We start from the raw sequence: 13,760 nt of genomic DNA, 5'->3' as shown, positions 1-13,760 counted from the left end.
TTTTGTGAAAAAAAGTTAAATGTTCATTTTTTTTAAACATTCAAAAAATTCCTGTGAAGCACCTGAAAGGTTAATAAACTTCTTGAATGTGGTTTTGAACACCTTGAGGGGTGCAGTTTTTAGAATGGTGTCACTTTTGGGGATTTTCTTTCATATAGACCCTCAAAGAGACTTCAAATGTGATGTGGTCCGTAAAAATAAAATGGTGTTGCAAAAATGAGAAATCGCTGGTTAACTTTTAACCCTTATAACTTCCTAACAAAAAAAAATTTTGGATCCAAAATTGTGCTGATGTAAAGTAAACATGTGGGAAATGTTACTTATTAAGTTTTTTGTGTGCTATATCTCTGTGATTTAAGGGCATAAAAATTCAAAGTTGGAAAATTGCAAAATTTTCAAAATTTTCACCAAATTTCCATTTTTTTCACAAACGCAAGTTATTTGAATGAAATTTTACCACTAACATGAAGTACAATATGTCACGAGAAAACATTGTCATAATCACCAGGATCCATGGAAGCATTTCAGAGTTATTACCTCATAAAGGGACAGTGGTCAGAATTGTAAAAATTGGCCCGGTCATGAACGTGCAAACCACCCTTGGGGGTAAAGGGGTTAATGCATTCCATGATTCTTATTTGCAGTAACTGCATGGCACTGGTCACTAAAGTTGAGTTTACTGTGCACCCAAACACCCAAGTCTTTTTCAGTGATGGGTGTACCCATTGTTTTACTATTTAGTATACACACAGCAAAATTTTAACAGTAAATTATAAAGTTTCTTCATTTCTCACATACTTTACAATGATTTAATGATCTGTGTACTTGGGAAAACCCCTTTTAAGATGTGATGTGACGTTCTCCATTTAAAATTGACCACAACCACCAGTTTTTTCCATACAGAGAAGGAAGGAAGTCACAATTAAAAACTGAAACAAACACCTTCCGATCTGTAACTAAACATCATTGTGTTTTCTTATCTATACACAAGTCTCTGATACAGCTTTCAGTGGGTTCAAAACACCAGCCATGTGTAGCTTCATTGTCTCTGATCCTGTCTGCACTAACTGCAGATGTCATCTAGTCCATTAATGAGCCTGAAAGTTTCACCTGAGCTTATTGAGGACATTTTGCCAAAACCTATACTGCAGAGAAGAAGAAACCAGTCCCTCTACCAACCTATCTTCAACTCCTCCCAAACAACATCCCAAACTAGTTTTTCTGATAAACCCAGCTTTCTTAGGCTACTTTCACAAATCAGGTTTTCGGCGTCAGGCGCGGTCCGGCGTCGTGCCGGAGCGCCGGATCCGGCAAATATTTCATAAAACCGGATGTGACGGATCCGTTTTTCTGCCGGATCCGTCTTGTTCTTCACAGACAAAACCGGATCCGTCTCATCCGGTTTTTGTTCCGTTTTTCGACGGATTACGCCGGATCCGGTTTTTAAAATCGCCCCTTGTGGCCTTCCGAACGGGATTGGCTACTGAAAAACTATATATAGCATGTTCCTACAGCCCTTCTTTGACAGGTTGGAGAGGAGAAAGTGCAGGTTGGAGAGAAGAGCAAGTTACTGGCGAAGATGGATGTTGTGATTGGAAATATTTTGAAGAATTTGGCGGATTTTACAGCGGAGGCGAATCGTTTGAGGGTGATTGTTCTGGAGAAGGAGAGAGTGAGACAGCAGCTCATCAGGCATCGTAGACGACGTTTGTGGATCCACCCCATCACAGCCAAGAGAATGACACGTGGGGTCTATTCTACACTCTGCATGGACCTTCGACGAAACCCGGATAAATTTTTTGGATATGTTAGGATGAAAATGGAGAATTTTGATTACTTGGTGGAGCGCATTGCACACCTCATAAGAAAAGCGGACACCTATTGCCGCTTCTCCGTTTCACCCGCAGAGCGTCTGATGGTGACTTTAAGGTAAGCCACATTTATTGGATGTGCTCGCATCAGAGCACACTTTCACTGCAATCTTGTTGGTGGTAGTTTGTATCTCCAAGTGTTATAGCTGACTTTTGGTATGTAATGCTGTGATTTTAAACTAATTGATTGTTTTTTAATTCCCCACAGATTTCTTGCAACTGGAGAATCCCTTTCGTCACTGCATTTCCAGTACAGACTCGGGATTTCCACCATATCTGGAATAGTGAAGTACACATGCCGTGCACTGTGGGACTCCTTAGCTGAAGAGTTTTTACCAGAGCCCACAACAGAGAGGTGGATTGAAATTTCAGAAAAGTTTCAACAGATATGTCAGTTTCCCAACTGCTTGGGCGCTGTGGACGGGAAACATATCCGCATTGTAAAGCCAGCCGGATCGGGATCGGAATATTTCAATTACAAGAAATATTTTTCCATTGTCCTCATGGCCATCGCTGACGCAGAATACAAATTTATTGCTGTTGATATTGGGGCCCATGGCCGCTCCAATGACTCTCAAGTTTTCAAACTGTCTGCCATGGGGCGTACACTGTATGGAAACACTTTCCAGTTCCCACCCCCTAGACCGCTGCCGCAAACATCTGGTCCACCTATGCCATTTGTCTGTGTAGGGGATGAAGCCTTCCAGCTGTCAGAACACCTTTTGAAACCGTACTCAAGCAGAGGATTGTCAAGAACAAAACGCATTTTTAATTACCGCCTCACAAGAGCAAGAAGAATGGTTGAATGCACCTTTGGTATTCTGACAGCCAAATGGCGGGTCCTATTGACTGCGATCAACCTCAAGACAGAAACTGTGGATGAGGTGATCAAAGCTTGCGTGGTACTCCACAATTTTGTTATCTGCAAGGAACCCATTTCCATTGAGGACACCTCTGAAGAAACCACCTTGCAAGATTACCATGACATTACCACTAGAAGTTCTGTGACTGTTTCAGTAATGAGGAACAATTTTGCACTATACTTTATGTCACCTCAAGGCAGAGTACACTGGCAGGATGACAGAGTGTGAAAGATTTGTGCCCTTAACCAAACTTGTGTACCAACAGTATATACCTTTGCCAACCAAAGTTGGCTATCTTGTCATGGTCTTACTATTTTTACCTTTAGGCCACAGGTGTGTACCTGGTTGTGTTTTATGCAAAGTATTTCACCTTTTAACAAAAGTTGTGTACATTGTTAGGAAATCACCAACAATAAGCACAACTTTTTAGGTGAAATACTTTGCTTCAAACACAACCAGGAACACAACTGTGGCAAAAAGGTCAAATTTACCCACAGTTATATACCAGGTTTTGAATACCTTTTGACCTTTGAAATTATTTAACCTTTTTTTGTAAACATTTCGCCGCAGAAAGAAATGACAAACAACCATTGTAAAAGTAATTTAACTTTTATTTAAATTTTTTTTTTTTTGTAAAATGTTTTTAAAGTTAAAAAAACTTTTTGAATAAATGTTTGAAAACAAACAAATGGTCATTTTTATTAAAAAAAAACATTACAACTCGGTGTAGTGTGGGGTGGAAATACTGCTGGAGGGGCTGCGGGAGACTTCGACACTGGGAGTGTGGAGAGAGGACTGGGATCGTGGTGGGGAAGGAACAGTTAGAGGTGAAGGTGTGGAATAAGCTACAGAATGGGTGGACATGTGGGAGGCAGAAGAGGTGGTGGGCGGTGGAGTGAAGGGTTGGGCAGGGACTGTAGGAGCAGATGATGTTGATGGCAAGTTGTATGGGGAAGGAGTTTGGTACGGGACAGGTTGCTGGAAGTGGGGAGATGTCTGGTACTGGGGATTTTGCTGGTACTGGGGAGTTTGCAGGTACTGGGGAGGTTGCTGGTACTGGGGAGGTTGCTGGTGCTGGGGAGGTGGATGGTATGTAATAGGAGGGGGAGGATGGAAAGTGGCTGGAGGGGGTGCAGGTGGAGGAACTACTGTGGTGGGAGGAGGAGGTTGGGAGGTAACGTGCTGGAGAGCACTGTGGCATGAATGCATTACATGCATCTGCTGGGTAGGAGAGAGCATTTCCATGCGCTCCACAACAGACCTGAAAAAGGTGTGGTTTGGCGAAGATCTTGCTTCTGAATGCATGTTTTGCAGAAGTGTCTTCACCTCCAGAATGCTGGAGTTGATCTGCTGAAAGCCTGCGGAGATTTGCTCTGACAAGACTTTTAGACAGTTCTGGAAAGATGCATTCAAATGCAAGAACTCTGGCGCATAAGTCTTTTCCTGACCCCTCTGCCGCTGCCGCCCAGTATCCGCAGGTGTACTAGAGGTGGCAGGGGCAGAAGGGTGGGGTAAAGGGAAAGCGATCTCCTCACCAGCAGCTTCATGTAATGTAGGCGGCCACGATGCTCCTGTGCTGGTGGATGGGACAGATGGGTCGAATGTGTGGGAAGGCTGGGAAGGTGCAGATGTACCGGGGCGGTCGAAGTGTCCCTCGGTGCCGGTCTCCTCAGGGATCGCCTCAGAAGGGTCCAATCGTGCAGGCTTCCGAGTGCTGCTCACCGTGCTGTGGAATAAAGAGAAAAAAAAACAATTAAAATAGTGACATGGTATGGCCCTGGCTGAAAAAAAAAAGTTACATCTAAACATTTTTTTGTCACATGTGGTGAGTAATATTTACCTTCTGGTGACCATTGTATCCCGGAGGAACGACAGGGCTCGTGCGTACTTGTACTTGCTCCTGCGTCCTCCAGATCCACTCGGGGCCCGCATCTCTTTATTGAACTCCTTCTTGAAACGATCCCTCACAGACCGCCACCGCTTCACAATTCTCTCCCCTGAAACGAGAAAGGACAAAGTGGTTAGTATACAACATCAGTGTTTCCCAAACTCCAGTCCTCATGGTCCCCAGGGGTCATGTTTTCAGGATTTCCAAAGTAAATAGAAATCCTGAACACATGATCCGTGGGGACCACGAGGACTGGAGTTCGGGAAACACTGGTTTAAATCAAGCAATCGGTACTGTATATACTTACGCTCTTTAATCTAGGCCCGAGCATCGAGGTCCTCCCAGCGGTCCACAAGGAGCGAACAGATTTCCTCCCAGAGTCGTCGGGTAACGATAAGGTCAGCATGGCGGCGGTCAGCCATATTCCATAGCGGCTCCCTTTCTCTGACGAGATCGATGAGGTGGTCCACATCAATACCTCCATCCTCAACTTCAGAGTCGGGAGCACGCTGTGAAGGCTGTTAAAGAAAAAGACAAAAATAACATAATTAGCCTCCACAAAAGAAATGAAATAAAAAGTGCAAAAAAACAAAGCAAAAATATTTATACTTACACGCTGGTGACCGCCGCGTTGCTGTCGCCGACGACCCTGGGAGGCACTGCGAGGACCTCTTGGCCGAGCACCAGATTGGGAAGACTAGAGAAGAAAACAAAAAATGTTATGTCTTTGGATGTAGGCATTTGTTTGCTGTGTGTGGTCTGCAGAACATTGTTTTCTATGTGTTGTGTGTAGTGTGATGTTGTGTTTCTGCGTTTGATGCAAAAATCTTACCAATTGTGAGCCCACTCCAGGTGTCTGTCCACCCCTTCCTTCTTCTTCTGGGAGCTCCTCTTCATCTTGTGATTCCTGTTTTGAAATAAAAGGCAATGAATAGACATATATTACAGAGATGATGGATTTTGGAAATAAAAACTTACCGTCAAACGCTGACGATGCGAGGGAGGGCTCCCAGAAGAAGATGTGCTGTCTTCCTGCTGGCCAGACTCCATGGCTGTGGGTGGTGTTACTGCTGCTGCCATTGCTGCTGCTGCTGCATCTCTTGGGCGGCTGTTGAATAAAGAGAAACAAAGGGCCAATGAATATCTTGATATTCCATGGCCCTAGTTTGGAGGAATGGGGGATTTGATAATTACCGTCTCTCATCTGCTGCTGGACTCCCCTCCCGTCGTTCAGCATGCTGCTCCAATTGGGGTGGTGGTGGTGCTGATGGTGCTGCTGCAGATGTCTCCTGCCTTCTCCTGCTCCTGGTTCTTGGCTTGGGTGGCATGTTGGGTGTGGCTGAGGGTCCCACTGTCTTGCTTTTATATATGTCTTGTGGGCAGAGCTACTGAGCATGCTCAGACCAAAAAAAACGGATCCGGCCACCGGATCTGGCTGTCGCCGGATCAGGCGCATTGCGGCGCTCATAGGCTTTCATTGTGTGAAAAAGCCAGACACGCCGGATCCGGCGTGTCCGGCTTTTTCGCCGGAGACAAAAAACGTTACAGTAGCCGTTTTTTCCAGACGCCGGATTGCGACACATTGCCGGATCCGGCGAAAACCGGATGAAACGCATGGCCATCCGGCTCTAATGCAAGTCAATGGGGGGGAAACCGGATCCGGCAATGCATTTCGCCGGATCCGGTTTTTGTCAAAAGCGCCGGATCGCGCCTGACGGCGAAAACCTGATGTGTGAAAGAGGCCTTAGTTTCCTTTATCTCACTTTGCTATATGTATTCCTGTAGTGTTAATTTCCCGCTGATTGTATGGAAACTGCAGCTCACAGCCTAATAAGTGATTCATACCAGGAGTCATTCTCTTGTGCCCTATATTATGCTGCTCTTAGATTAAATACCCAAAACTTGCTAACAGATTCCTTTAATCTTTTTATTCTCTTGAGTGTTTTTTAAGGTTGGGATCTTTATTTTGGGCAGTACAAAAGTCATCACTGGAAATTTTCTGATCAATAATGTAAGCCTGATGATGCATTAGTCTTTAGAATTAATACTTTTAGGAGAGAAATCAGAGCTCTTTTAACATGTCTAATTTTATATTATAGTTAATAATACATTTATTTGGCCTACAATGCAAACTAATTTGTGGGAAGCCTTTCAGCAGGCTAAAAATGTCCTGCTGTTTTATAATTCTCAAAATAGACTTGATATTGTATTTCTGTACAAAAAGCACAGAAGTTTCAACAAGTTGCATATATAATAGTAGTAGTCTCAAACCTGATATTTCTTATAGTGATTTGAACAGAGGATTATATTTTTAGCTAGATATTTTTCACTGCTTGACAGTTTTGGTGCAATATAACAAGAAGAGTTCTTGAATGCTTTAAATCATAGGTTTACCTTTGATTTCAATCTCAAGATAAGTATGGTATATTTTATACTATAAGGAAAAATTATTACAAATTTAAAAATAAATGGGGAGAGCAGTGTTTCTTCTCATCGCTAAGCAGAAACTGTCAACATTTTTAGGCTGCCTCAGTCACAGGCAGCATAAAATAGTGTCATGCTACATGACTACATTTCACGGAGGACATAGTTTAACAAAATAAAGAATAAGAACTTAAGGGACTGAAAAGGGCTACATTTTAAAGGAACCTGCAGATATGGGATTACTCGGTAAGTTACCTTAATAGCATTCTGAAGCTGCCCTGCACATGTACTGAGAACCCTGCTGTCAGTAGATAATTAACTTTATTTCCCCCGGCACCCTCGGGCTTTCAGTCATAGTGGTGGACCTGTGCTTCTTCAGTCATCGCTCAGTAGTACAGAGTGAGCGGCACCTGAAACTAAATCTGTTATGCCTGATGAAAGCTTCTGGTGCATGTGCTGAAATGTATGCTTAGAGCCAGTGGCATAACTAGAGTCTGATAAGCCCCTTTGCAAGATTTGGACTGAGCCCATTATATGTATGTCCTCCATCCTGTTATATATAAATAGACTGGGCCCCATTTTGCTATGTATATTGTTTTTAATGTATTGTGACAAAGTCACTGGCAAAGTACTGGAGGGAGATATGTATCACTGAGGTTGTTAGCTCCAGTGATATGTACCTAGAAAAATGCTCTTGCACACTAAGTGTTGAGAGAGGTTAATTGGCCATGTTAAGGGCTAGGTTTAGTGAACATCTATAGAGTGGGTTGGAGGCTATTCACCATATCTCCACCCCAGGGCGTGGTATAGGAGATAAATAGTCAGCTTTCTGAGTCATTCGGTGTTGAGTGTGCTAGGAAATATGAACTCCAAAGCTGTGTGTGATAAAGGAAAGGAGGACCTTTTTTTTCTTATGTTTGTTTCCTGAGCGGGCGGATCCCCGTGGCAACACGGACTGTGCCATTTGTTTTTGTTTTGTTTCCCGTTAGGCCAGAAATTGCGTGTTTATGTTGTAAACCCTGCCCTGGCTTATGCTGTATCTAAATAAACAGTTGAAAGTTGAGAGACACCATTCCTTTGTCTACCTCTATGCACAGCTGATTGAGCCTGTCTACCACAGTATAGAAAAAAATAAGTCATTATTCTCACCAAAGGCGTACATAGAAGCCATGAGGCCCCATAGCAGAAGTTAATGCACACTGCATAGCCATTGTCCTCCATATAGTATAATGCACAGCCCATAGTCCTCCCTGTAGTATAATGCACCCCCATAGTCCTAAATATAGTATAATACTCCCCCAATAGTTCTGTATATAGTATAATCACCTCGTAGTTCTCATATATTATAATGCATCCCATAGTCCTACGTATAGAAAAATGCACAGTCCATACTCGTCCATTTAGTATAATGCACAGACCATAATCATCCATGTAGTATAATGCACAGCCCATAGTTATCCATGTAGTATACTGCACAGCCCATAGTCATCCATGTAGTATAATGCACACCCCATAGTCATCCATGTAGTAGTATGGCCACCGCGTACTGATTTAAAAAAAAAAAAAACTCCCATCCACTCTCCCACTGTGCGATGTCCTCTCTTCAAGCCGGCATCTGACTTCAGCATCCAAGCAACAGGAGTGCATGACACAATTCCATGCGCCTCCGATAACATACACGTCGATGTCAGCTGCTAGCCTCTGATTGGCCGGCATTGTATATTGCCGCACACAAAGCTGTCCAAGGATGCACATCCAGCTGAAGTATTTGCTAGTGTCAGCTGACCCCTCACTCGCTGGGCCCAGTTGAAGCGGCGACCACTCTCACCGCGGTAGCTACACCCCGTAGATCCCCACTTACCAAATTTTTTTTAACAGATTGTCTTTTTACAAACATTAAGTAACTTTTCGTTTTTTTGTCTTCGCTGACGCTTATTGCACTAAATTCTTCAAAATGGTTATTTATGTATTTTGCGCAAAGTAAATAAAATAAAAAATATGCCTCTTTCCGATCTTTAACCATTTTTACAACTTTTTGAGTAAACCGCCACATGCTTTTGACTCAAAAATGAGACTTTACAAAAAAAAATGAAGAAAAAACATCAAAGGTTGACTGGAGTGGAATTACTCCAAATTTTGCAACTTTTTACAAAGTGGCAATTGATGGAACCAGGTGGCAATATCTGAAAACACTAAACTTGGCCCACGAGTTGGAGTATAAAAAACAAACAGACAGCATATAAAATAGACTTCAAAAAAGGTGCAAAGTAGAATAATGAATTAGGTGTAAATGGAAAAAAAATTAGACAAAAACAGGTGCAAAGGCAATGATGAATTGGGCCTTCAAGTCTGGAATAGCACTTTTCTGTATAGAGACCTATACAGTTCCATGTATTTGAATCTTACCTGAGGTATATGTTGAGAAATACTGCTAAATCTTAACTTATTTTTTGGCATATATAAAAAATGTATTAGGCCGGTTTCACACTAGCGCTTTTTCAGCGCGCGCACGGCCGGGGGTAGCTTCGCCCCCGAGCCGGCTCTCTGCCCGGCGTGCCCGCCCCTTCCTTGTAGCGCCGCCTCCTAGCGGACAGCAGCGCCTGCGATCGGCGCACCCTATCTTTAGCATAGGGTGCGCCGATCGTGCGCAGGCCGTGCGCTAGTTGCGCTTTGACCTGCGCTGCGCACTTTTGATGGTGCGCCGTGCGCGCCAAAATCAAACTTTTCGGATTTTGGCGCGCACGGCGCACCGTCAAAAGTGCGCAGCGCAGGTCAAAGCGCAACTAGCGCACGGCCTGCGCACGATCGGCGCACCCTATGCTAAAGATAGGGTGCGCCGATCGCAGGCGCCGCTGTCCGCTAGGAGGCGGCGCTACAAGGAAGGGGCGGGCACGCCGGGCAGAGAGCCGGCTCGGGGGCGGAGCTACCCCCGGCCGTGCGCGCGCTGAAAAAGCGCTAGTGTGAAACCGGCCTAAGTCCTTCATTTATTTCTAGCACAGAGTACATAGAAAACCAAATACGTCTTCTCTGACTGACAAACATATGTATTCAATGTTACTTTGGATTTTCTTTTCAGCTGCTTTCCTTTTCCTTGTAAGTGTGCCCTTGTAGGGGATCGTCTACCTTTGCACATTAAATACTTTTTTATGACCACATAATATTCCAGACTGTCTAACAATGCGGCACTCATCAAATTCTTTGATATTTTGATGGATGAATGTTATCAAATATTACACACTTTTGTGCCAAATACGATATCACCAGAAAATATATTACAAGCTTGCTGTTGTAAATATACCTGAAGAAGGGGCATCTGTGCTGTGAAAGCTCTCAATTACGATTTCTCTGGATATCCAATAAAGGTGTCAATCTATTATGATGCAGAGGTATTTACTCTCACAATTCCCCAGCTAACACAGTACCTGTACCTTTCTGCACATCACATAGGTGGATGTAAAACCATTATTGATTTACAGTTGTTACTTATAGTTACTCGTAAGTCTAAGCAACGCTGACATTTATATTTGTTTTTTAGACAGCTTCGCAGTCAGCAAAAGATACATATGGGATTAATTTATCAGATGCACCTTCTGAGACTGATCTTCAGATCTATACAAGGTAATAATTTACTATATTGTCTCTCTAATGTTTTTTTTCTGTGAATTTTAGATACAATGCATATTATAGGTAGATATTCTCCACAAGAGATTTATGATTGGCATTACTCACGCTTGTATGGAGTAAATGTCCCGCGCAATTGCACATATGCTTCTGGTGGTGCTGTGTATAAAGATGTTTCACTATAATCCAGTGGAAGAAAATGACCTGGATTATAGCACCATGGATACATTTTGCGAAAGCCAGGATTGCGACCCACTGGTCTCCTGGCTCCATGGACATGTGCGGAGAAGTCAGGTTGTGACCCTCAGCGCATGCGCAGTACCGATTATATGCTTTGCCCACAGTTGGGTGTTATGATTGAGTAAAGACGGGGCCCAAACTACCTAGATAGGAAAGGACAGGAAGGCTGCTGTCTGCAATCTGTGAAAAACCCTATGAAAATAAGAGCCAACAGACTGACAGTGAAAAAGGCCCTGAAGATGCTAGGCTTCAAAAAAGCTATGTCAGTACTCAGGAATATTCTGAAGACAGAGCAACCGGCAAAAGGAGATTCAGCTCATCCCAGCAGGGAATGGCAGAATCCAGAAAAGCAAGGAAAACAAACATAAAACATAAATGCAAACAGGCAAAGCAGAAACTGAGCTTTAGGGAAGCAGGAATCAGACTGGTGTCCTAGAAGTCCACAGAGAAATCACCCGCAGGGCAGAAGGGCGTCGGCAGCCTTATATCCAGTCAGTGACTCCACTCAGCCAGTCATCCTCATTAGACTCAGGTGCCTGATAATCAGGCTCATTACCTTCCTTTACCAGAATAGGGAGTTCACCAGACCTCAGTGACGAAGGGGAAAATGAACTCACAACAGTACCTCCCCCTTGAGGAGGGGTCACCGAACCCTCAACCATGCCACCAGGGCGATCAGGGTGAGCCCGATGAAAGGCACGCACCAATCTTTTGGCATGAATATCAGAGGCAGAGACCCAGGAATTATCCTCCTGACCATAACCCTTCCACTTAACCAAATACTGGAGTCTCCGTCTAGCCAGACGGGAATCCAGTATTTTCTCTACCTCATATTCCATGTTACCTTCAACCAATACAGGGTCTGGAGGTGCCACCCCAGGAACAACTGGTTCAACAAACCTCTTCAACAAGGACTTATGGAACACATTATGGATTTTAAATGTGACAGGAAGAGCCAAACGAAAAGAGACCGGATTAATAATCTCCAAAATCTTGTAAGGTCCAATAAATCTAGGGTTAAACTTAGGAGAAGCCACCTTCATAGCAATATTTTTTGAAGATAACCACACCATATCACCAATCAAACTGGGGACCAATGGTCCTATGTCGATTGGAAAACCGCTGGGCCTTTTCCTGGGAGAGAGATAACTTATCCACCACTTGGTCCCAGATCTGGTGCATTCTCTCCACCACTGTGTCAACACCTGGGCAGGCAGAAGGCTCCACCTGCCCTGAAGAAAATCGAGGATGAAACCCAAAGTTACAAAATAAAAGGTGACATCAAAGTGGCAGAACTAGCTCTATTATTTAAAGCAAATTCGGCCAAGGGCAAAAATGAAACCCAATCATCCTGATCAGCGGAAATAAAACATCTCAAATACGACTCCAAGGTCTGGTTTGTTCTCTCTGTCTGCCCATTGGTCTGAGGGTGAAAAGCAGAGGAGAAGGACAACTGAATTCCCAGCTTGGAACAGAAAGTCCTCCAAAATCTAGACACAAACTGAACTCCTCTGTCAGATACAATGTTCTCAGGAATCCCGTGCAAGTGAACCACCTGTTGCAAAAACAGGGGCACCAACTCAGAGGAAGATGGCAACTTAGGGAGTGGTACAAGATGAACCATCTTAGAGAACCTATCACAAATCACCCAAATAACAGTCATTCTTTGAGAGACCAGCATATCAGAGATGAAATCCATTGAAATATGGGTCCATGGCCTCCTGGGGACCGGCAAAGGCATCAACAACCCACTAGAGCGAGAACAAGATTTAGACCGGGAGCAAGTCCCACAGGACTGCACAAAATTCCTGACATCATGAGACAAGGTGGGCCACCAAAAAGAGCGACTCACCAGATCTCTAGTACCAAAAATACCTGGGTGACCAGCCAATGCAGAGCAATGAACTTCAGACATCACTCTCTTCTTCCACTGGTCAGGAACATACAACTTTCCACTGGGACAACGCTCAGGTTTGTCCTCCTGGAACTCTTGCAGAGCAAGTCTCAAATCGGGCGAGATGGCAGAAAGAACTACCCCTTTGCCTAAGATGGTAGCAGGCTTGGTCACCACAGGAGAATCAGCAAAGAAACTCCTAGAGAGGGCGTCTGCCTTGACATTCTTAGTTCCAGGAAGAAAAGAGACCACAAAATCAAAACGTGTAAAAAACAAGGCCCACCTAGCCTGTCTAGGGTTCAAGCGTTTAGCCGACTCTAGGTAAATCAAATTCTTGTGGTCAGTGAGGGCCACAACTTGATGTTTAGCTCCCTCCAACCAATGTCTCCACTCCTCAAATGCCCATTTCATGGCCAATAGTTCCCGATTCCCCACATCATAGTTACGTTCAGATGGAGAGAACTTTCGGGAAAAGAAAGCACAGGGATTCATTTTAGATGTTACAGGATCCTTTTGGGACAAAACAGCTCCTGCACCAATCTTGGAAGCATCCACCTCTACCTGGAACGGGAGTGAGACATCCGGTTGCCGCAAAATCGGGGCGGAGGTAAATCTTCGCTTCAGCTCCTGAAAGGAAGCAACAGCCTCCGGAGACCAATTCAACACATCAGCACCCTTCTTAGTCAGATCAGTCAATGGCTTGGCAATACTAGAAAATTTTGCTATAAATTTCCGATAAAAATTAGCAAACCCCAAAAACTTCTGGAGGGCCTTCAAAGAAGTGGGCTGAACCCAATCATAAATGGCCTGTACCTTGGCCGGGTCCATTTCAATAGTTGACGGAGACAAAATAAATCCCAAAAATGAAATCCTCTGTACTCCAAAAAGGCATTTCGATCCTTTGACATACAGGGAATTCTCCCTCAAGATCCGGAACACAGTCCGAATATGTTCCACAT

The 13,760-nt window shown here is 44.0% G+C and overlaps 1 protein-coding gene across 2 annotated transcripts in view; it reads left to right on the top strand.

Moving 5' to 3' along the window:
* The window catches only part of FIG4 (FIG4 phosphoinositide 5-phosphatase), a 744,221-nt gene that overhangs the window by 594,438 nt on the left and 136,023 nt on the right, over positions 1-13,760 (top strand). For both annotated transcript variants that reach the window (XM_073576032.1, XM_073576033.1), the window contains one exon: positions 10,582-10,664. In XM_073576032.1, the coding sequence (XP_073432133.1) occupies positions 10,582-10,664 (83 nt within the window). The remainder of the gene's footprint in view (positions 1-10,581; positions 10,665-13,760) is intronic.

This window comes from Dendrobates tinctorius, unplaced genomic scaffold, assembly GCF_039654945.1.
Source record: "Dendrobates tinctorius isolate UK_male_01 unplaced genomic scaffold, ASM3965494v1 ptg000046l, whole genome shotgun sequence".
Lineage (NCBI taxonomy): Eukaryota > Metazoa > Chordata > Amphibia > Anura > Dendrobatidae > Dendrobates > Dendrobates tinctorius.
This window is presented reverse-complemented; position numbering and strand designations above follow the sequence as displayed.